The sequence below is a fragment of the Trichoderma citrinoviride genome, assembly GCF_003025115.1.
Source record: "Trichoderma citrinoviride strain TUCIM 6016 unplaced genomic scaffold BBK36scaffold_8, whole genome shotgun sequence".
NCBI classification, from domain to species: domain Eukaryota; kingdom Fungi; phylum Ascomycota; class Sordariomycetes; order Hypocreales; family Hypocreaceae; genus Trichoderma; species Trichoderma citrinoviride.
The window spans coordinates 1,466,512-1,488,704 of record NW_020194716.1 but is presented as its reverse complement, the minus strand read 5'-3'; the positions used below and the strand labels follow the sequence as shown (position 1 = coordinate 1,488,704).

Here is a 22,193-nt window from a genome sequence, read left to right as displayed (position 1 = left end):
ACAAAATACGCGAACAGACAAACAATCAGACGCAGACTCGGCAAGCTTTTTGAGACCAGCAATAAGCCCTGATACGCAATCTCTAATGAAGAACCCAGAAACAACTCCGCATGAAGAGAAAGGAAAAGCAGAATAATCCATGCACCCAGCTGCCCAAGTGTCAGGCAAGCGTTCAAGCCTGGTCCAGGTTGTGATTCCTTCCCAAGTAGAAAAGTTCCGTAGTCATAGTAAAAACACCGTAAAGGGATGGAACAAGGCCGTTCAGTACAGAGCGTCGGCAAAGTCGCCTTCTCTCTTTTGAGCATAGCACACGCAGCAGTTGACGTAGCGGTGGATCGAGGCGTCCTCGAGACTCTCTCGTGCCGCTTCCAACATGGCCACTCGCTGTTCCGGAGACAGATTCAAGGCCGCCAGGGGCTTCGCTGCCATGGCGCCGAGGGAGTCGTTGATGGTCGTCTTCATGAAAACACCGAGGGCCCGCAGCGTCTTGTCCCGCGGCCACGTCGATATCGGGACCTTCTTCGTGATGCAGTGGACATTGGTGAAGCCAGTCTCCCGAAGGATCTGTTCGATGTCGGTAATGGCAAGGATATTGATGCCGTAGACTCGCAGGCCGTCCTTCACCGTATCAAGGAACACTCGGAGGGGATCGTCGTCTTTCATGGTGCCATCGTCGCATCGGATCTCCGTCATGAGTTCGTGGAACTCGACCCAGCCGCCGTTCTTGACGTGTCTATCCGCCAATATCAGCCACCGTCCCTCATAGTCGATGCGTGTTCCACATCGTGAGCAGCGAGTACAAACGGGTATATCTTGGTCAGAAGGCCCTTGAGGTCTCGCAAAACATCCGTCATCTGCCGGAAGTGAACCAGGTCGAACTCGGAGCCGTGGAGCCATTCGGGCTCTTCGCTGTCTTCGATGAACATGCGGACGTTGATGGGTACCCATGATGGCTGGATCGGTGACAGATCGGTGCCGATGACGCTTGCGCTCGGATGCTGGTCAGCAACTACCAGGAGGACACCAGTCAGTCATGTGCGCAAAATACGAGTCGATGCGCCGCCGGTAAGCATGGAAACGAGGGTGAAGAGCGTTGCAGTACCATCAATGGGCCAGATTCCTGTTCGGTCGACTGATTAGCAAGATAGGCGAATGGAGATGCGCGTCAGCCCGGCAAGTAACTCACCAATTCCGGTGCCGATATCGATAATCTTCTGGGGATGGCCGCCAATGTTGGAATAGAATAAATGTCCGCCCTAGTACTCAGACATGTGAGCACTTCATTACCCAGTCGTTCCGACACGGCCGAAGGAATCGGCGACAGATGCCGGCGCAGCAAGGGGATGGAAGAAAGAAAATCCCCGCTTCCTCCGGACATACCATCAGCTGGAGAAACAGCGCGTGGACGGTTTCCTCTCGGTGCCGCTCAACCTCGTCGTTGGGCATGGGATAGATGCCTCTGCGGAAGCCGTGATAGCGTCGGCCGTACGCAATCTCATCCTCGTAGACGCTTGGCGGCACTGACGTGGACGGCCCTGACGACACCTCCCAGCCGCTCTCGAAGTCGCTGCTGGCATCGTTGACGCCCGCAAAGTTGGCCTCTGCTTCGGCCTCGTCGTCGGCGTGGTCCAGCTCGAGCTCGGTCCGCGTGGTGACGCTCGTGGCATCCGTCACCGACGCGGTTGACACCAGCGAAAACGTGGTGTCATCGTCGTCATACATGGTGCCCTAGAATCCCTAGATGCGTGTGGGTAAGAAGTTGGGTTGGACTTGAATCCAGACGGAGCCATGACCCTTTGTTTGGCTTAAGAGACAAGACGGTTAAGACCGAGTGGAACCTACAAGCTCCACCGTTGAAGATTAGTCCCTTTCCCTGTTCCCTGCCAGAAGACTAGCAGGCATGGCCGGTCCGTCCAGATGAGGGGTCCCCTAATTACCTACTGGACTAGCCGCCTGGCTCGTCTCTTTTGTCTTCCACCAGGAGCTTCTTTGGCATCCAACTGCCGAGGAGGAAGAGGCCCGGTGACAGTGACAGCTTGGCAGTTCGGTCGGGTAATACAGGTGGGTGGACGAGGTCGAGGTGCTCCTTTGTCTTCGCGGCGCTAATGGGCCGAGCAGGATCGAGAGGCTTGGGCCAATGGTTGGTGTCGGATCAAATCGCAATCGCCTCGGTTCGCACGTATCGAGTTGTGTGTACCTCATAAGGAGCACGGGGTAGTACTACTGGGTAGATACCTGATAAGTACACTCGTGTGTCGAAGATCAAAGTAGAGAGCCTGCTTGTTGGTTTCATCAGCCTTGCTTTTCTTCTTCAGAGCACATTTCCAGGTCGACTATGTTCGACATTCCACAGCGTTGGGGAGGCTCTCTATCCCCCCCCGACAAACTCTCTCGCAGACAGTTCGTGCACGCGTCTACCGTCCTTGCGCATAACCAACAAGCAACGGTTGGATGAGCCAGGCCCGTGGCACTGGGCTGATAAACAGAGGGTTGTATTTTGCCCTGTAGGCGCGCAGACGGTCAAGCGCCTTACACATATGTAGCAGGCTCGCTTACCAGGTCTGTTGTCGTGGCCACAGCTTGTACTCCTACGAACTCTGTACTCGCTCCGGAGTAATACCTGGTGTGTGAGCATGGATGTAGCCATAGGACACGGCACAGTAGTGCCTTGGACACATACAAGTAGCTGAGGCATTTTCCCAGCTGTCTTTGCCCGAAAAAAGAAGATAAGATGAAAGCTGATCCAGCTCTGTCCTCAGCAGCATGTTGTTGCGATCAGCTCAACGGCCTTTCCGACGAGATAGGCGTAACACTGCTTAGTGGTAAGAGCAATACCGGGGTAACGCTCAAGTACAAAGGCGGTAACTGTGATATTTGCGATACAACAACCACTGATGCCTCCCAGCCCCGGGGGCGTTGAGGGAGGTCTGGAAGCACCCCGGCAGCATCCGAGATCCTCCCCGAGCGGCACGCAACATACTACATATCGCTAGTGAAGCAGTAGATATGCAGCTGCGGAGGATGCGCAAGCGGGGAAAGAGTTGAAGAATCTCGAGGAGTGGCATCACGGTCGGGGAATATTCGAGCCGTGCTATGTTTGGCTCGTCCCGTCCCTCATTTTCCCTCCTATGACAGACTGCAAAAACGGAGTTGATGCAAGGCCACCATCGGCAGACATGCGATCCCCTTGGCCTATCAGGGAGGGCTGCGTCTCTGGTCCGAGCGGGCGGGCTGTGATTCGCAGTGTGCCCGTACCCTGTCGGTTTCATTTCATGAGTGCTGTTGGGCCAAGAATGAGCCGCGGTGGAGGATAACTCCGTAGCATATCTTGGGCACAGTAGACTCTAGCAGCCCACGTGAATGCCTCGTGATCACCTTTTGGGCCTGGACAATCATCTCAAGGGCGTTAACACTCGCTATCGGGTACCAAGAGAGAATATGCTTACCAACTGGGTGAGGCGTGATTCTACCCCATTCATCTTTCATCTTCCATGGATCTCTTGGGCAGCCAAGCATCGATCCGGCGGACAGGGCATGCCTGGACCGGTATCTGCCATTGCTGGCATACGACTCCAAGACTCCTGGTGCGCCTCTTCTTTTGCTCACGTGAACGGAGCACTCGTAGCAGATCAAAACGTGGCAGTCACAAACGGTATCCAGTCAAGACGCAGAGACGCCTGCAACAGATGTTTCGGTGCCCACCAAACAGCAAGGATTCTGACCTCTGTTCCCCGCCTTGCCTTGCCCTCGGAGACTTGTCCATGACTGCTCCATACTTTCGAGTTTACCTACTCAGGTCAACGGTACGGACAACTGGGGCTTTTCAGCCGGCGCGGCAGTTTGTGCAGCGTCTTGTGCACTATCCTGTATTGCTCGTGCAGCGGCTAACGTCGTAAACTGGAGCAAGACATGAGACCGATGTGAGCTGAGCAACCGGGTAGCCGCGACGGATACAACATCAAGGGGTTGGACGATGCTCGGTACACACAGAGACCCGTCTCGCCGAAGCTTGGAGCGTTCTAGCGATACCATTGGCTTCTAGAATATGCGTCCATGGTGGCCCTGAGATGGGCGGAAAGCTGTCCAGAGGCCAATGGTTGCGGTCTCAAAGTCGGTGAAGTGCTCCTGGTCATCCTGAAGGTCGTCATGTGCCTCCCCAGGGCTCAAGCTTGTATATGGGGCTCGGCTCAGCCAACGGTCAGGCATGAACAGCGCGACTCAGCTTGGGGTCACGGCTCGGTGTAGCCAAGCGCAGCTGCCATAGAAGCGATTACTGGTAGTTACGACTTCTTCTAGGCATGCAATCTATGCACATCGTACGAGAAGCATGATGGACAGGCGAGTTTCTGCACTCGGTAAGCACAAGAATGAGCACGGTCTGCCATCAACGATGAACGCTCTACGTTACCTATTCGTTCATTGGTCAACCTGAGGGGGAGGAGACGGAACAGCACATAGGTAGTCGCAGAGGGGGTAAAAAATTCCCTCGATGGAGAAACGACCATTCTCTTCTTTGTCATTATTCTCCATACAGAACAGCATAAAGGGTTCGTCGCTTAGGTCCTCAGCCAGCCCACACGAGGAAATTGCCTGGAGATTTACAATCTCCTTCCGGCCGGCCTGGTACGTATCGTGGCAGCACTCAAGCGAAGGGAGAGACAAGAAGAAGAGCAGCACCTCAGTGAGGAGAAGTGGAAGACAGCCTTGGGAGACGAGAACACCAGAGAGAGGCTCTGAAGTTGGAAGCAAGAAAGGCGGAGAGGAGGAAGGAATGGTTGATGCCTAAGGGTGCCGTTTCCACAGCCTTGCGCCGCAGGGCAGGTTGACTCACCCTGCACTTGCCAATCAACCACAGCCTCAGCTCTGACCTCTTCTCTATTCTCTCTCTTTCTCTGCCTTGTTCACTTCGCTCTCGCACAGATGCGCTGTTCCATGACAGACCGAAGCCCAACCCGGCCCAACCAAGCCGTACAACAAGGGCATCCGACGAACTACGGGCTGTGCCGTATCGTGTCGTGTCGTGTCGTGTCGGCTCGGCTCCATGCCGTCATTTTCCTAGCCTCCAGACTTCATCTTGCGGTCGACTTCTTACCTGTCTCACAGTGAGCATTTCACCACCCCCATCGCTTGCCAGCCAGTGCCGTTGAGCAGAACATCCTTTCCCGTACGATTCGACAAGTCAAGCCCCGGTCCGTCCTTTCCCTTTGCAATCTGGCCGGCGGTGATGGAGATGATGGCGTCGATGGAGCGACGGAGCGACTCCACGGTCATTTCGGTCTCGCCGCCTCAGCACCCTCGTCTCACCGTTGACGCATGGCCATGAGGCGAGTCTGACGTGATTCGAGATGATATGCTGCGTGTGCTTCGGTCAAGGAAGTCGGTCAAGGACGTCTCACACCTCTTGGAGCGTTGGCCGGCCTTATCACAACCGGGTCCCATCGGAGAGCCATCGTCGAGGCGTCGGGCTAATATCGCGTTAGCTTGTCTCAATCACGGCTGCCGACCCGAACAGACAAGCCAAAATGATAGGGCGAAGCAGGAAAAAAACGAAGCTGGCGGTCAAGAAAGCAAACACGGGTCATGCCTGCCATCCATGGGACGGGCTGTAGCCACGGCGCTTAGGAGGTTTCTGTGAAGTCACGAATCCGATCCAAGACGACGACAAACATGGGTGGAAGCAGCCTATTTTTAGGACCCAGAGTCCGTGCGGCTGAAGTGAGAAGGGATTCCAGAGAAGACGAAGAATGACAAGGACAGGAATGAGATAGCCCGGACAAGGCAATATTGCAAAACTTCGAGAAAGGAATTGGCCACGGCCGCCGCCGTTGCTGGCGAAAAAAGAACGGTAGCGGGATCTGGATTAGGACGGGCCTTTTGGGACAAATGTCCACCTCACCAGTCTAGCTATCCAGCGTCCATCGTGTCTAGCCCTCCCAACGGGTCGCCATCACACCCCCCTCCACTGGAGTCAGATCGCCGACGGCCCAGTCAATTACGAGCACGAGATGCTCTCAACTGAGCATGGGTGAACAACGAGGAGAAGCATAGCTCTATCTAGCATATACGTGCGAAAGAAGGGAACCACGTTCGCCAGGGATCCATCCCATACAACGTTGGAGCAGACTGGACGACTGGGTCCGCCAGAGGTGGCTCATCAAGACGGCCAGCAGGTACCGGCTCCATCCAACACTCTGTTCGGATCTAGCCATCCCACGCATGCTGTCACTGCCTCTGTTTCTATACATGCCATTCTCCTCTTCGCACGCAAGTCAGCAGTTGGGCTCCCCGCAATTATGTCATGCATCGTGGATGGCCTCGTCTCTTCCTGGCCTCTGACCACTCCGAGGCCTTTCTTCGGACCCTCATCTCTTTTTTACCTGTGCGTAATTTGCATTCTTCCTGGCGTCCCATATCTGCGTTCTCAGTGCCCAAGACACCTCGAAGTCCCGGTCCCCACTGCGACTTGCTACTCGACTGTTGCCCGTCCCACTGTCTGGACCGCTGGTCTTTCGCTCGGCCTAGGGTTTTGACTCCCTCTTGCTCTATCGGTGTATGCTCGTATGGGTGAGCGCTCCGTACGACGCCGCGTGTGAATGGTGTTTGGCAAGCCATGCCCCCAAGAAACACACGACGCGCCGGCAACGAGCCCCAGCAAGGCCGCCCACCCCTTGATGCCTAACCCTGAGTTGCTGTCTTTGGTCGTTTGGTCTTCCGGAGCTAGCCCGCCCCGAGTGGTACATCTCCTCCGGCAGGGTCTTTGAGGTTGGATCTTCACAATGTTGCCGATTTACTACAAAACTATCCCATGCTGCTGCCTCTCTTGCCTCTTCCCCCCCCTCTCGAAAGACTCCGAGAGCCATCTCTTGGCGCTTCTCTATATGCTTCAAAAGACCCGGCTCCCAATTGATGACCCCGTTCACGGCCACGGCTATTCCTGAACGACGCCGTCCCTGTCCCGCGACATCGCCGTTCTCCTCCGGCTTCCTCTGGCCGTAAACCGACACAGCAACATGAGCGGCGTCTCACGCAAGTCACGGATGGCCACCAGTGTGGCCAGAGTCATGTACACCAATGCAGTCTATTTCCCTAGCAGCAGGATATACCAAGGTGATTCGCCGGGCATGCTCAATTACAGCTGCATCAACCACGTGTATTATGCTTACGCCAGCGTGACCGCGGACGGCAATGTGTTTGTGAGTCTCTGATGAAAGAGCCCGGAAGCCACCATTGCCAAAGTGGCTTCTCCCCGAGCTCTTGTTCGGGACATGTTTGAGAAGATTTCACCTGCATGATGTTGCTCGGCTGGCTGACTTTTTGTGACGTGTGGCCCAGCTTGGCGATGAGTGGGCCGATGCAAGAGCGCCAGTGGACGGCGTTCAGGGTGGCTTGGGATCCTTGATGCATCTCAAGCAGAGGCACCCTCACCTGCAGGTTGTCTTATCCATTGGCGGCAGCACGGCGTCCGAGGTCTTTCCCATTGTTGCGTCGAACACCCTGCTCAGGGACAACTTTGCCCGATCTGCCCTCGGCCTTGTTGAGGCTTCCGGGCTTGATGGCATCGACAGTGAGTACAAAGCTCTCTCACACACAATTTCAGATACCCATTTCGCACGCTCACACTCGATCACCCTTCCTCAATCACTTACTGTTGCTCTCACTCTCATATCCAAGTCCACAACTGACCGTACGCTGGCCGGATGACTAGTTGCGTGGGAGTTCCCGTCCGAGGCCAAGCATGGCCAGGATTTCCTGGCCCTGCTGGCAGCGGTCCGGATTCACCTGCCCGATGACCGCTATATCTTGACAGCCGTGCTACCTGCCGCCAAGGAGGTCCTCCAGCTTATCGACCTGGCGACGGCAGCCGAGTACCTCGACTACATCAACCTTGTGGCGTACGACTTCTTTGGCACATGGACGTCCAAGAGCGGCCATCACGCACAGCTGTACACGATGAACAAGGACGAGCCATCGGCGTCGGCTGGCGTGGCACACCTCATGGCCCAAGGCTTCCCTGCAAAGAGCATCCTGCTCGGCATTCCTACATACGGACGAAGCTTCTTGAAAGCCAACGGGCCGGGACAGGACTTCAACGGCGTCGGCGGCCAAGACGGGACCTTTGAGTACAGCGAACTGCCACGGAAAGGATGCAAAGAGATTGTGGACAGACGCTATATTGCGGCCCAATGCGTCGGTGGCGACGGGGGATTTGTCACGTACGACAACCCCGAGACGGTCAAGGTGAAGGCGGAATTTTGCAAGCAAAAGGGCTTAGGGGTTTGTGGAGCTCATATTCATCCCAAAGTTCGGAAGACGATCAGAGGATTGTTTGCTAACGCTCACTTGTCTGTTCCTCGGCAATACAGGGGCTCTTTTATTGGAACGGACCGGCGGATTCTCGAGATCAATCCAGAAGCCTGATCGCGGCGGGTTTCCGCGCCCTGCACACGTCTTGAGGCGGTGCTCCCACACGATGATTATGACGTCTTTTCTATTTCTTTCGGCCAGTCTGGTTCATATAGATTTTTTAAGGCGCATACGCCTACGGATTTTGCGGTCTTCGCCTTACCGCTACTGTTGACAGGAACCGACGGAAGGGAGGGGGCTGGACTTGTCCAAGCAGCAGCATGACTCGGACGTCTTTGCAGCAAGAGCCCGTCGGCCATCGTCCCGTTCTGCGTTACGGTGACAAATCTTCTTTCTGGGGGCAAGGTTTTCTCTCTCGGTCAGGGCAGAAAGAGAAGAGACGGGGGAAAAAAAGGAAATGGAATCAAAAGCGCAAGTTTCATGAATACGTACGCGGGCTGGGAGCGAGGGAAGCCGATATCTTTCGATGATATCCCTTTATAGACTATACAATAGATGGGGAACAGGCGTTTGATTTTCTTTTGGTCTTTCTTTGGGTGCACTCATCGGGGAGAGGACTAATCACAACGATCTTTCTGTTTTTGTTTCTCCTCTCCGTCTGGACCGTCATTGTCCCTCCCGCGCCACTTGGGGAGCTTCGGTGCAACCAATGCTTCTCTCATCTCGACGCCCTCCGCCACTTGGAGACCACTTGCTGATTGACACGGACTACACGTACGGGTCCATGGCTCTTGGTAGCGTCATTATATCGCAGTCTCACTGGAAAGGCACGTCGAAGCAGCCAAGAGAAGTTTTTTTGTGGCGCCGGGCAGAGGAAAACGTCACTGAGCAGAGCGGTGCGTTTCAAAGCCAAGTCGACACGCCCAACTGGGGTAAGAAGGTCGTCTTGGTCTGCATATGGAAATTGGGACCCCCAAGCATGCAGCTTGTTGCGGTGCAGAAAATCGGGCCCGTGAGCCTTGACTGGTCGGGCGGCTCTCGTCTCGAACGGGCCAACGCAGGATCGGTGACGGTTTGGTTGACAGACACAGAGAGCCGGGACGCACTGGAGCGGAGCGGCTGCGGCCGAGGTCGGGCTTCTTGGGCGACAAAAAGGTTCTCGACTCGAGCGTTGGGACTGACTTGTGGAAACCTTTTGTTAATAAGGTCGGTGCCATTTGCGAGCTCCCATGGTGCTAGAACGCAATCGAACGAAGAGCTTCGACCTGTCTTCGCTCCGTCCCGCTCGTCTGGCGCCGCTATGAGCTGAGGAGAAGCTGCAGGATCTGCTGGCCTTTCGAAGAGCCCCTCTCCCGGACTCTAAGACAAGAGTTTAGCATGAGGAAGCCGTCGTGCTAAGTCGATGCTACTGGTATTAGCCGTTCGCCTGAGCAGTGGCTGTACACGACTTAATGCCGCTGGTGGGCATGGGCATCACGCCAACAACAGCAGCAACAGTCGGACTTGGTGTCCCCATGGCCCTCTTGTTGACCACGATGTCGACCTCGCAGAGATCCAGCTCCATGGCGTCCTGCTCCGCATAAGCCCAATGGCTTTGCAGTAAGGTAGGACAGGTACTAGATTAGCCTCGACGCTAGCAGAAAATGGAGTCCCCAGACAACAAAGACGCGGTGGCCTTTTTTCCTTTCCAATGGGCGACGTTGCTTGTTTATTACGTACGGATACAGACATGACCCCGTGGACTTCGTATAAGCACGTCGAGCAGAAAGAGAGAGAAAAGGCGCCGACCGAAGAGGAGGTTGACAGACCAGCGATGATTTGGCGTCAGCCCTTCTTTTTCCCGAGTTCTGCCCGACCATGGAGAGATAACGGGGCTTCTCTCTCTTGGGCGGACTTGGAGCTGCTGGATTGGTAGTTGTTGGGAGAGAGCAGAGATGAGATGGATGCCTATTCTGGCACTCTGCGTGTTGTCTTTTTTTGCTTGGCATCTGCTGTCAGTCTCTGTGTGTGTGTGCGTCTGTGAGCCTGTGTGTGTCTTTGTTGCATGTGGCTCATCCGTTGTGCGAATATGCGGTATGATGCTTGCATGCATGCGGCTCTCACGTGGCGATAAGATATGGATGGGATGGGGTTGGACAAGCTGCTGCTGCTTGCTTCGACGGGTGCACGTCATCTGCCATGTCGGAACGAAGTTGAAGTGACAAGTGGGCATTTGCTGGCTGTTGTCTCTGTTGCCGGGTGAGAGAAACAGCGGGAGAGCGGTTTGATTGGTACATAAGGTAACCCGGCGTCGGGGGAGCTGGAACAGTTCAGGTTGAGCTCGTCCAGCTGTGCCGCAGCGCCTCATCAGCGTGACTCCTGCTGGGGATCAGCCGACTTGCAGCGAGGACGAGGCGCCACCTACGGGTGCCTTACGGTGCTGAGCTGGACCGGACAGCGGTTGGCATGACCTGACAGGCGAGCTGTGTCTCTGCTGCTGACCTACAGGTAGTTGTACCGTACCCCATACACGCGCTGTACCGGCTCTCGGCGCGAGTCACTGCCGCCCATCAAGGTCCGTTCCACGTACTCCTTACACGCAGCCCTCGGCAGGCACCTGGACGCTTCCGGTAGCCGCGCAGCCTCACTCTCACCCGCACTCCCGCGCTCCATCCCAATCGAACACCAACACACGGGCGGTGGCACAGCACAGCTGACGGACAAGCAAGAAACGAAAGAGAGGGGAAAAAAGGAAAACCCCAACAGGCCCCTTTCCCTGCTGTGCCTTTTGGGATCTCTTTTCTTCTTCTTCTTTTTTCCGGGACGGGATGGGCTTCTTCTTCTCCTCCTCTTGAAGATGCCGTCTCTGTCGTCGCCCTTCCTCTGCGTCACCGTCCAGTCCCACCACCATGTCCGGCCCAGATAGGGACCAGCCTGTCGCGGAGACGTCAGCTTCTCCCGCGGGATACTATCATCACCATCACGGCGGCTCGTCGTCGTCCTTGGCGGCATTGTCGCAGCAGCGGCATTCGAGCCAGAGTTATCGCCAGAATCCACCACATCCGGGTCAGCTTCATCAGAGTCAGAGCCAGAGCCAGGGAGCTCAGTCTTCTCCAGATCAGCAGCAGCATCAACAGCATCATCAGGGTCACGGACTCGGCAGCGGCATCACCAACGCCAACGCCAACGTCGTCGGCAATGACGACAACCCCAACGACGACGATCCTCCAGCTACCACCGCCGCCGCCGCAGACCACGAATCCGACTCCGCCTCTTCCCTCCCGCCCTTCGAGCCCATCTTCACCCTCCTGACAAACACCACCACCAACACCACCGTCCACCCCCGCGTGCACTACCTCTTCAGCGACGACGACGCCTCCGCCGTCTTCACCGCCCCGCACGCCGACCCCCTGCACCGCGCCCTCGTCGTCGACCTCGCTCCGCCCGCCGCGCCCAACGGCAAATGGAGCGTGTCCTGGGCGTCGAGCCTGACGCCCGACTTTGCCGTCACGAGCTCGCAGCTCTCCCTCCAGCAGCACGCCGCTGCCGCTGACAGTGGCAACGATATACCGGGGTCCACGTCCGTCGTGCTGCGCGTCGAGGGCGTGGAGCGCGAGCCCGTGAGCTCGAGACCGAATAGCCTTCCTGCTTCCGGGAGCGGCATCGTCGGGAGGGAGAATATCGAGCAGCTTGTTGACGAGTTTAGGCGGCGGATGGTAGTGCTGAAGAAGGTGGTCGATGAGGGGGAGAGGCGCAAGGAAGCGATGGCGAGGACGAATGAGGGGCTGCATTCTGAACAGGGAGAAGATGCATCAGGTGCACCACCGGCAGAGTCAACGGGGCCGCTGGTTTTGGAAGATGATGGTACTGGCTGAGAGAGGCTCTGACGGGTTGGAAGAAACGGATGGATGACGAGGAGACGAAATCCATGGCTATCCAAAGTCATGGACGCTTGCTCGCCATGATTTCCTTCAAATTCCGTCTGCCTCTGCCTCCCATGTCCATCTCGATCTAGGCCTACCAAACTCTAACCGTCCTCGACCCCCATCTCTCTTCCTTTTGACGCAACCCTCGCCCACGACCAGCACGAACGACAATGACGTAAAAGACGTCATGACAAACCACTGTTATTCTCAGCTCAACTCTACACTCTGGACCTTACCTGTCAAGATGAAAACGATTCGCGAGGCGAGCTACTTGGAAAGCATCGTTTGGCGTTCAGTCGCCGGCATTGGGCTTAGATTTTGGCTTTTGTTCGATTTCTCTATTTTCCAAGGATGTTCGGGAATCTCTCTTTTTGTCTGCTTCTTGTTCTTGACTATTGGGCTCAAGACTTGTTCTCCGCTCCTTAGATTTCTTTCTCATCTGCGATAGTAAATCTTGATAATACTCCTTCTTGAAATCTCACATCGACTCAATTGCATCATCATCAGCATTCAGGTATGAGGCAAGAAGGAGAATAGTTTGATTAAAATTCGATTTAAAGGTATAACTTTCTGCTGAGCGCCTCAAATGCTAAACTCCAAAGATATAATCTTCCCAAACAGAAAAACTTGCAGCCCGACAAGCGTAAACGAACAAGAGACAATCGCAGAGGCATCTAAACAGTCAATCCAATCGGCCATCTCCCAGTCTTCGACGACATAAGAAAATCAAAAATCCAAGGCTCATATCCCCCTCGACAGACGTCGGAATGGTTTCAGCCCTTGTGTGGTGCCCGGATCCAAGGGGCAAAAACAAAAGAAATCGAGGCACATGTCCTTGCCACATGTCGATAGCTACTTTTTATACAATGTCTTTCAATGAAAATGGAGTCGAAAAGTGTGCGGGCGCCTTTTTGTGCTTCTTCTTTCCTTTCCTTCCTTGAGGTCACTTCGTCGTTGGTAGCCCTCTCCTGTTGGATGAACCATCTACTGCCCAAGTGCGACGGGCATGTGAGGTCTTCCGTGTGCTATGCGGCCAATCCTCGCGGCCAAATCGGCGTTAATGGGCATGCGCGTGCTGAGACGAACAGCAGGCACGGCAATTTCTTCCAGCAGAGCTCGCTTGCTGTTGTTGTTGTTGCTGCTGCCTCCTCGGATGACGAAGACGTAGATGAGAACGATGATGACAACAATGGCGATGATGGCAACTGCAAAAGTTGGTTAGCTTGAGGTTCGAGCCGCATTGAAGGGAACCAGGATCCAACATACCAACAATACCGAGGCAAATCCACTTCTTCTTCCGGGTAGCTCTGGCGGTTGTGACAGCCACCGCAATCTCCTCGTTACCCTTATCGAGGTTATCGACAATCTCCTCGCCCTTCTGCTCAATCTGCACAATGGCAGCGTCCTGCTGGACGACCAGGGTATCGAGATCCTGCATCAGCTGGAACAGCTCCGTCATCTGCTGTTCAATCTTGAGCAGCTCCTTGTGACGATCCTGGACGGCGCTCAGTGCCGCGCGAGCACGGCCCTGTCTGTCGCTCTGCATCAGGGCTTGGCTGAAGATCTGGCTGTTACCCGTGCCGTCAACCGCAGCCTGGACCTCTTCTTCCGTAGCTTCGGGCCGAACAATACGGTACTGGCGGCCCATCTGTTGCTTGACAGCGGCCTGGAATTCGGACTCGACGGTCTGGTACTTGGTGATGACGGCCTTGACCTCTCGATCGACTCGGTCCACGTGGCCGCTGTTCATAGCACTTCGGCCTTCGGGTTTGGACTTGACGGCACGCACGCGCTCGGCGAGAGCACGGTAGGTGGCCATGGTCTCGGTGGTCAGGGCGTCCAATTGGCGGTTGGACTGGCTGGAGGAAGAGCTGTCGACATCGCTGAGGACTCGGGACTGAAGGACTTTGATCTGTTCCAGGTTGCTTTCGACTTGGCGGACGCTGTTGCTGATGTCACGGCACTCGTTGCGGATCGCGTTGGGGTCTTCGCGGGCCATGCCGCCGGCGTTTTGCGTCAAGGGAGCCATCTCTACTGCATTGCCTGGTGATTCAAGGTTAGCGTCTAGATTATCTAGATGGTATAAGGCGTATCATCAGACGTACCAGCTTGCGGGTAACCACCACCACGGCCACCAGAGCCGTAGGGGGCGTTGTTGTAGCTGGGAGGAGGGTTGTCATAGCCGCCCTGATCATAGCCACCACCGCCGTAGTTGTCGTCCCGTTGGTCGTACGGGTTTTGCTTCCCGTTGTATCTGATGTGAGACTGTTGTCAGCGACTGGAATGTCGGAGTCGAGGGCATCGCAAGCAAGCCCCAGATCGCGCGTGGCTCATTCAAAAGGTCTGCTACTAACCCGTACTGTTGTGACATTGTTAGCGAGTTATTCGCGGAATCATAGATTGACGCGTAGAGGTGTTATGCGTTTGTGTATGGGAGGATATCATGAGAAGAAGGGGGGAAATTGGGCAGACGGCAGAGCGAAGACAAGCAGTTTTCTTGTCTGGTCGACCGTCTGTGTTGAAACAGCAGCGGTAGGAGAGTCGGGGTGAAATGAAACACTCACACTCATTGTGGGCTCGGCGAAGGAGGATCCCGGGATATCAGAGGCTGGCGAGACGGTGCGGGCTGCAGAAGCTGGTCGAGTGGGAATCGAGGGTATCGACGACGGCTTCTGGCAGTGCGCAGCTCAAGAGGAAAAGGAGAAGAAAAAGGGCACCGGCACAAAAAGCAATACGCTCTTCCGTGAAGCAAACCAAAATGCGGACAGTAAGGTAAAATTGCAGAGGCAGAGGGTTGGAAGCAGGAGGAGAATAAGGTAAAGGTACAAGTGAAATGGCCCAGGAGCAGGAGGCCCAAGCCTGGGTTTCCAGACAGGGGTCGTGAGGAAGGCGAGAAGGGGGCAGCTGCACAATAGCGGAGCCCCGACCAGGAAGGAGCGGCCCTACGAGTTCTTGGGGTCTGGTGGCCGTAGCAGTACCTGCCGGAAGCAGCTCACGGGGGCAAGTCGACGCGACACTGAGGAGACGAGGCGGTACCGGTACAAGACCCTGTGCCTGGCGCCAGGTTTAAAATGAAGACCAAATTGAACTGGAAGGCAACCGCAATAACACTATCGCGAGCGTAATCTTGCACTCGCCGCTAAGACGCAGTGCCGGCCAGGAGATCGACGGCCAAACGAAATTCACAGGCCAGGTTCAGCGCTCGTATAAGTACTCGAATGGACATTTGATAGGCGAGCAGAAGTCCTACCTAGGCAATCCACTGCGAGAAGCCGCATCGAATCCTGGGGCAAGGCTCATTTTCCTTTGTCTCCCTTCTTCATCCTCTCCTCCAGCCGTCAGATGGTCTCGACAACCAGCGGCCGTGATTGGACCAGCAGCTGCAGCTCGGCGCGGGCTAGTGGACGGCCGGCCAGTGGCGTGCATGGAGTTTGCCCTGGCTGAATGACCGGGTGTGGCATCGGGACCCTGCCAGGGTTTTGATGAGTCGCAGAGATTGCACCACAGAATACGGGGGTATCAGCTGGTAGCGCCAGGGGATCACCGCCATGCCTGTTTGGTGTGTGCCTCTTCGCTCGGCTTTTCCTGAGTCGTTGATGAAATTGATGCGCTTTGTTTGAGCTTCGGCTAGACAGACGATCAGACAATCGCCATTCACAAAGATTGAAGCTAGCAAATGGGCTTCGAGATTCTTTGCTAGACACACCGAATTGAAAGAGCTTGGCTTCCAGATCTTCACGCTGACGACGGCAATAGCGCCGCCCATCATGCGCCACTCCGTGCTTCGTAACGGCATGGCCGTCAGCAGTGACACAGGCGTCTTAAAATAGAACCTGCGGGCAGCCTCGATGGTTAGGCGTCCATCGTCGACACTGCCTCCACGTTCAGTGAGGCCCAACGACGGATTCGGATAAATGCAGACGCACGATTCTTCAAGAATATGGATGCAGAGCACTTGCTTTCAGACTGACACAGAATGTTATTTAGAAAATCTAATAATCTGCTTGGGTCCACAACGAGTTTAACCAACAAGTTCCTCGCAGAGAAAAGCGAGTGAGCAGGATTCGAGTAGTGTGCAACCGATGCATCGATTCCAGCCAGCTTTAGCTCGAGCTGTAAGACACTTCCGCAGTAATAGAATAGCGTTGACAAAGCAGCTTCATAAATGGAAATCTATTACTGAACTCCTAGCAGACAAAAAAAAGCATGCGGCCTTGTACTTCAAACCACCTACACTAACCCGATATCCAGGTTCCTGGTTCCATCTCTTGCAAGCACGTTGCCCTCACAACACGGCATATGCGGAAACATAACTGACGCTCGAGTCATAGGGCCATACAACCTCGCTGCTGCGGTCATACTTTACAATTTTGAAGCGGCCCTTGTTCTCATCGCTGAGCTCCTGAGCATAGAGCTCAAGGGCAGCCATGGCAACTCCGATGGGATGCCTCCCACACACCGTATTCCCCGTATGCCGAAGGTTCTCGACAAAGGCGTCATGGCTGCCGCTCTTGACAGCATCCATGGCCGCCTCATCAAGCAGGCGAATAGTCTCGTAAATGGGCGGTCCGGACGGCTTTGGGCTGTTCCTGTACAAAGATGACAGTCTCCCAATGTCCCCGTCTCGACTGTAGACAGCATAACGAAATCGCGTGCCCCAATGGCAAAAGTCCGAGCTGATGATGAAAGCATTTTCTTCATCTTTGAGATATGACAGTAGCAGTCGGCCAAGGTCTTTCTCTTCTCTTCGACTAGTACTTCCGACGATTATCGGAACGATTTTTGGGAACTCATCCGGGGATTTGAAGGTCTGTTGACAGCGTTTGTAGAGATAAGGTAAGTGCATTTCGAGGGAGTGCTCCTCGACATCGTTGTCCCGCGGCGCATCGGCCATTCCTCCTGCCTCTTTGACTCGCTCAATGGTATCTCTATCGACAGTGAAATCGCCGAAAGGGGTAGCATACTTTTCAAATGTTGTGGCGGCACATCCGGACAGGCCGTAGGTGTGAGATGGACCAAGGATGAACACTCGCTTCGCCTTGCTAAGGTCTAGGCAGCTGTAGGCCCAGGCAGCATTGGGCCCGGAGTATTCGTATCCTGCGTGACTTTACCAATCGTTGAGCAAGCAGCTTGGATTCATGGTCTACATGGGATAACTCACGGTGCAATGATGACTCGCGCCCCAGGAATGGGCAACGGAGAGCCGTCGACGGTCTCGGGAACCTTGGCAAGATGCCGGTCGAGATCCTGCATCAGTTCATCTGGTTCGTCTTTATACCACGAGCCTGCCTTTGAAGCCGGCCTGGTACCCATTTTGGTGGTTTGAATTCTGAGGAAGCAAATAAAAGTCACGGATCACGAGTTATTCTAGAAGTTGCCTGATCATGAACTGTTGACACAGTGAGCAGGAAACGCCCAGATTTAAACTGCCGTCGCAGCCCCGCCTTCACATGCGGGGTCGTTTCCAGTAGTGGGCATCATCTTTAAGCAAGAACCTTCATGAAACCTTCTTCGGATAGAGGAGAAGGTACTGCCTAGTAGTAGTAATACTAGTAGTACGTCACAGGCCAGGTACGCTTTCAGCTGATGGAAAGAGTCCGTAAAGCTAAACTCCGGTGGGACATGGAGCAAGTGAAACCCACGCCATATTCATACTGCTGCTGCTCAAGTATTGCAATGCCTTTCAGGGCGGTGGCTATTATACGTTACCCACCTTGACAAGCTCACTTACTACTATCTTTCCACTCTTTGACATCATCAAATTTATCTCAGTCTGCCATATCTAGCGACATTCATATTCGCAAACTCTTCTAAATACAAGATTCATGTGGAAGAACGTCGGGCAAATGTCATGCCTAGGTAGGTATATATTAGATAAGTAGACGCGTAAGGAGGTATATACGATAGGTCGCTAACCAGATATGTCGCTGCCAGCTTGCCCGGCAGGCCATCTCTCCTGGGCGATGCCTCCCCATCCCTATTTGATTAACAGAGTTAGGTATGTTAAGATATCTACCTACTCTTCACCAGTCCATCCAAGCTCCAGGCATCAGCACTTTTTCAGGTTCCAATGAGTCCCAGAATTGACAAGCCATATGCTCAAATTCTGGAGCCCATATCAACTTCCAATCGCTCGGATCTTGACCGACTTCAAGATCAATGATACGAAAGGGTATCCAATACTCTTCGCCAGATCTATCAACGCAAAACATGCCACCTGCCTCGCCCCTTTTGCGGCTCTTCTTGACACCCATATGATACAGCTTCGCCTTCGGGGTGCCCTGAGTCATGGGATGACGCAGCATTGTCCTTGAAGCGTCAATCGCATCAGCATCGAAAGCACCTTTAGTGTTCTTTTGAAGGTCATGAAGGACTGCCCGCTCTCTCTTGCCATACTCGAGTAGGTTTACACCAGCTGACTGGAGCAGGACGAGCCACTTGTGTAAACAGCCGTGAAACAATCCGTCCCAGTGATTGAAGCTGATGTTAGGGCACAGATAGCACAGCGCCCCTCCAATGAGCGACATTAAGGGCGTTCCCTCCCACGCCGTAACCTCGTATGCATCCCATGGCACAACCGTCTCGATGCTGGTGAGGTCGTCAAGGGTGGCTACTGACACCACCTTGGTCACAACATCTCCCCATCTTTCACTGTATGCGTTCAACCAGGGTCGTGGTTTTTGGTAACGCACCAACGTCTCCGGATACCGACAGCCAAGTGCTAAAGCTGCGGAGTGTACCAGAGAGATCTTCTCGCGAGTTGACTGGCTGACATCTGCTTTGGAGAAAGTCCTGTCTTCCGAAAGAAGGCTCCCAAATGTTTTCACGTCCAAGACATTGAATGCCCCTAAGCGGACGGCTTCGAGTCGGTCCCTCAGCATACGCAGGTAATAGTTTGGCATAAACAAGTTCCGGAAATTAGAAACCATCATGTCATCTGGTGAAAACTCCCTTATAAAGTCCAAAAGCCTCTCGGCAGGCAAAGAGTCGGGCTCCTGGAGGTATGACGCAAATAGGTCGGCTATTCTCTTTGGATGTCTCTCGGCAGGCCAGCTTCTCTTTTGGATAATTGTGCTTACCATGTCACCCGCTATAGACTCAGCAGGTGACTCGCTGGTACTCCTGGTCAGTCATACCAAGAATCGTCAAGAAGCGCGAGATATACCTACTATCTGCCTCTACTGTCCAGCAGCGGTTGGAGACCAAGCTTGAGTAAGAGCTGGCATATCTCATATCGTCGATTGGAAGCCGCATACTAGAGAAAGGTGAGCATTTGTAATCCAGTGAGATGAAACTAAAACGAACATGTAAAAGAGATTCTCCTCCTTGACTCTTGTCGAACGGAGACGCTTTTCTACTACTAAACATCTGCCGAACCCCAACCACGTCCCCCATTTTGACTCTTGCAATGATTTCCGAATTATCTGGTATCACGTTGTATACACGATAGGTATATGTCCATCCCGCAATAGCGGGCTCGGAGATCAGCTCGTATACTGAATTCGACAGCCATTTCGGCATCTGGAGCCGTGCTTGCCAGGCACCTGTTGACTTGGTGTGAGCCAGAGCAAACTTTACATATTGCGCGAAACTGAGAGTAAACTCTGTCGTGTGCCTAGATCTTGAGGCGGCATTCTCAAGAGCATAAAGGTACTTCTCGAATTCGGTCTGTTCAGTCTGTTTCTGGGGCATCTTTTCTTCCAGTTGCAGTTGCGGTGATGGAGGTCGTGAAATCAGAGTGTGACGTTGTGGCTGGACTCGGGCTGCCAACGTCTGGGTGTTTGAGCTTAGTTTTCGAAGCATTGCCCTAGTGATCCGAGCTTAGAAGCACATTCCATGTAAACCGATGATCCGAGTATAAGTCGTCTATAGGCTCACATCTGGTACGCTTGTATAGCCAACTGCAGAAAATTCATACACCGCGAAAGACTCTGCTCCAACCTCGCCAAAACAGTCTTATTGAGCAGGATCTTGACGGCCGCATACTTGCGCCTGACGCTCTTCTTGGCCTGCAGCTGCGTCCTCATATCCGCCACCAGCGCGCCCAAGGAGTCGTGCGCCTTCCGCGACAGGTCGAGGCAGTTCTTGAACGGCGTGGAGGCTTCATCTTGGCTGAACTGGTCCTCAATGTCGGCAAAGATGGGCTCGAGGGCTTTGAGGTGGTCCACGAGGTCCCGGATCCCGTCGGGCACCTCCCGGATTTCTTGCCATAGCTGGTGGGTTTGGTATATGAGCGTTGCCACGCGGGGGACGCTTTGGATCACATCGAAATTGGTGCCGGGCATGTCTCCTTTGTCGCTATAAGACCGGCACCGCGGGGAAAGACGAGGTGATACACGTATAGAAGGAATGAAGCAATTACACTAGAAAGAAGCAAACTACAGTTGACGAGGAAGGCCTCCGTGGGGAGAGAAGAGGCTTCCGCTCCTGGAGGATCATCCCCGGCCGCAAAACGGGCACTGCCTCTTCAAAAAGGCAGCAATGCATCATATGCAGAAAGCCCACGGTTTCAGCGAATGTACATGGGGCCCAAAAGGTGGGCAATTGAGTACCGAAGGGGAAATCGTCACGTAGCATTGGTTCAATGAGGACTGATGCTACGCTGTTGGTTCTCCTCCATCAACTTTTGTCAAGTGGTGTAGAGGACAGAGGCAGACTGGGCGGCTCGGCGCATGTCCTATTCGTCCTCTCTTACACGAGCAGGGGTTTGGGCGGCAAAAATGGGTGCGGCTGGATGGGGGTTTTAAGACCAACTGCATTGCTGCAGAATCAGGCTGTGGAGTCTGCGAGTCCTACTTCGATGATAAAGACGATTCGTTTGACTAACATCTTATTTGTATATCATGATGTTCACGAGTTGTGTTTGTGTTCTCAGCTCGCAGAAGCAATGAGCTTTTGACGCCAGAACCCGGGAGGATGGACGCTGTGGAATCTACGTGGCATGTCTCATGTAAGTGGTGTCTCACAGCCGTACATTCCTTTGCAGACACAAGAAAGTCCTCCGAGGGTTACCTTGTAGCACAAGAGTGCCGTCATGACATTCGGGGCTACAGCTTTCCAAGTTGCCTTGTCCGCTTACTGAGCTGTGTCCTTCCGAAGTCATATGAGCGGCGCTGTTCTTCAGGGTTACACGACCTTTGAAGCCCTCACCGGTCAACAGCCTGCAAGGTTCAGATTCCTTCTCTTGATTCATCGAATATTGTTTTTCATTGTCTCGAGTGAGATGCGTGCATTGAGATTGAGGGGGTCATGGAGCTATGGAGTTGCTGTGTAACGCTGCGTGACATGCACCTTGCCAACCACATACGTGAGGCTTCACGACGACCTACCCTGTGATACCGGCTGATGCTCCGGAGTGGCCTGACTTATGGAGCATTTGCTGGCAAAAAGCCATTGCCGACGAGATGATCATTCGGGTACGCGCGCAAAGGGTCTTTCAAGAGATGTACGAGGTACGGTCTTCAAACATTTCAAGCAATGTGAGTGACTGCTTTACGAGCATACGGAGTGCATCAAGGCGAGATGCATGTGTTCGGAATTCGTGTCATCACTGGCGTAAGTATCTCAAGCAGCCGTTTGGATATATGCCCGCATGTTGAAACACGCATATGCACACTGTTGCAGCGGAGTGACATTCGATCTAGATCAGCTCCCCCTATTTCGGAGACCTGATGCGCCTTGGTGGCTGGTTGACGTCGTGGTCTCTTGCCACTCAAAGCGATGATGTCGTGTTCGGGTTGACAGGAGAGCGATGCTCAGCCGAGCCGATGAGGACCGAAGTCCAGCTGCGAACCTGACCGCTAGAGTGCCCTTGACAGGGCCGTTTGCACAGTGTAGGGCGATTTGAAGATTCTTGGTATGCGAGGGGGTCGCATCGCGATGCAGGAACATGGAAGCCATTAACGCTTGCATTTCTCGAAGAGCATCGACCCCTGTTGAATATAGTAGGAGATATCTAGTAGTGTACCGTAAGTCTCTGTTTGA

General features: G+C 54.2%; 6 protein-coding genes across 6 annotated transcripts; 2 read left to right on the top strand and 4 right to left on the bottom strand.

The window, feature by feature from the left end:
* Positions 1 to 261: 261 nt before the first annotated feature.
* BBK36DRAFT_1160100 (S-adenosyl-L-methionine-dependent methyltransferase) lies at positions 262 to 1,722 on the bottom strand (the record flags this gene model as incomplete). Its single annotated transcript, XM_024894262.1, has 5 exons — positions 262 to 733; positions 805 to 1,009; positions 1,103 to 1,120; positions 1,187 to 1,256; positions 1,381 to 1,722. 5 exons carry the CDS (start codon positions 1,720 to 1,722, stop codon positions 262 to 264), a joined length of 1,107 nt encoding a protein of 368 aa, XP_024749304.1.
* Positions 1,723 to 7,008: 5,286 nt separating this feature from the next.
* BBK36DRAFT_1133385 (glycoside hydrolase family 18 protein) lies at positions 7,009 to 8,453 on the top strand (the record flags this gene model as incomplete). The annotated part of the gene is made up of 4 exons (XM_024892086.1): positions 7,009 to 7,193; positions 7,333 to 7,564; positions 7,706 to 8,274; positions 8,364 to 8,453. Coding segments are annotated over 4 exons (1,076 nt in total), but the record flags the coding sequence as incomplete, so codon positions are not given.
* A 3,108-nt stretch (positions 8,454 to 11,561) lies between these two features.
* BBK36DRAFT_1089833 (hypothetical protein) lies at positions 11,562 to 12,095 on the top strand (the record flags this gene model as incomplete). Its single annotated transcript, XM_024889008.1, has 1 exon — positions 11,562 to 12,095. A coding segment is annotated over one exon (534 nt), but the record flags the coding sequence as incomplete, so codon positions are not given.
* A 1,041-nt stretch (positions 12,096 to 13,136) lies between these two features.
* BBK36DRAFT_1203312 (t-SNARE) lies at positions 13,137 to 14,580 on the bottom strand (the record flags this gene model as incomplete). Its single annotated transcript, XM_024897264.1, has 4 exons — positions 13,137 to 13,414; positions 13,476 to 14,282; positions 14,315 to 14,463; positions 14,564 to 14,580. The coding sequence occupies 4 exons, from the start codon at positions 14,578 to 14,580 to the stop codon at positions 13,194 to 13,196; spliced, it is 1,194 nt and encodes a 397-aa protein (XP_024749301.1). The 3' UTR covers positions 13,137 to 13,193.
* Positions 14,581 to 16,494: 1,914 nt separating this feature from the next.
* On the bottom strand, positions 16,495 to 17,522 carry BBK36DRAFT_1120695 (UPF0103-domain-containing protein; the record flags this gene model as incomplete). Its single annotated transcript, XM_024890728.1, has 2 exons — positions 16,495 to 17,314; positions 17,371 to 17,522. 2 exons carry the CDS (start codon positions 17,520 to 17,522, stop codon positions 16,495 to 16,497), a joined length of 972 nt encoding a protein of 323 aa, XP_024749300.1.
* Positions 17,523 to 18,232: 710 nt separating this feature from the next.
* Positions 18,233 to 20,512, bottom strand: BBK36DRAFT_1203298 (hypothetical protein; the record flags this gene model as incomplete). The annotated part of the gene is made up of 4 exons (XM_024897263.1): positions 20,128 to 20,512; positions 19,515 to 19,705; positions 19,379 to 19,464; positions 18,233 to 19,322 (listed from the first exon to the last, which is right to left on the bottom strand). Exons 1-4 carry the CDS (start codon positions 20,492 to 20,494, stop codon positions 18,233 to 18,235), a joined length of 1,734 nt encoding a protein of 577 aa, XP_024749299.1. The 5' UTR covers positions 20,495 to 20,512.
* Between the last annotated feature and the right edge of the window lie 1,681 nt (positions 20,513 to 22,193).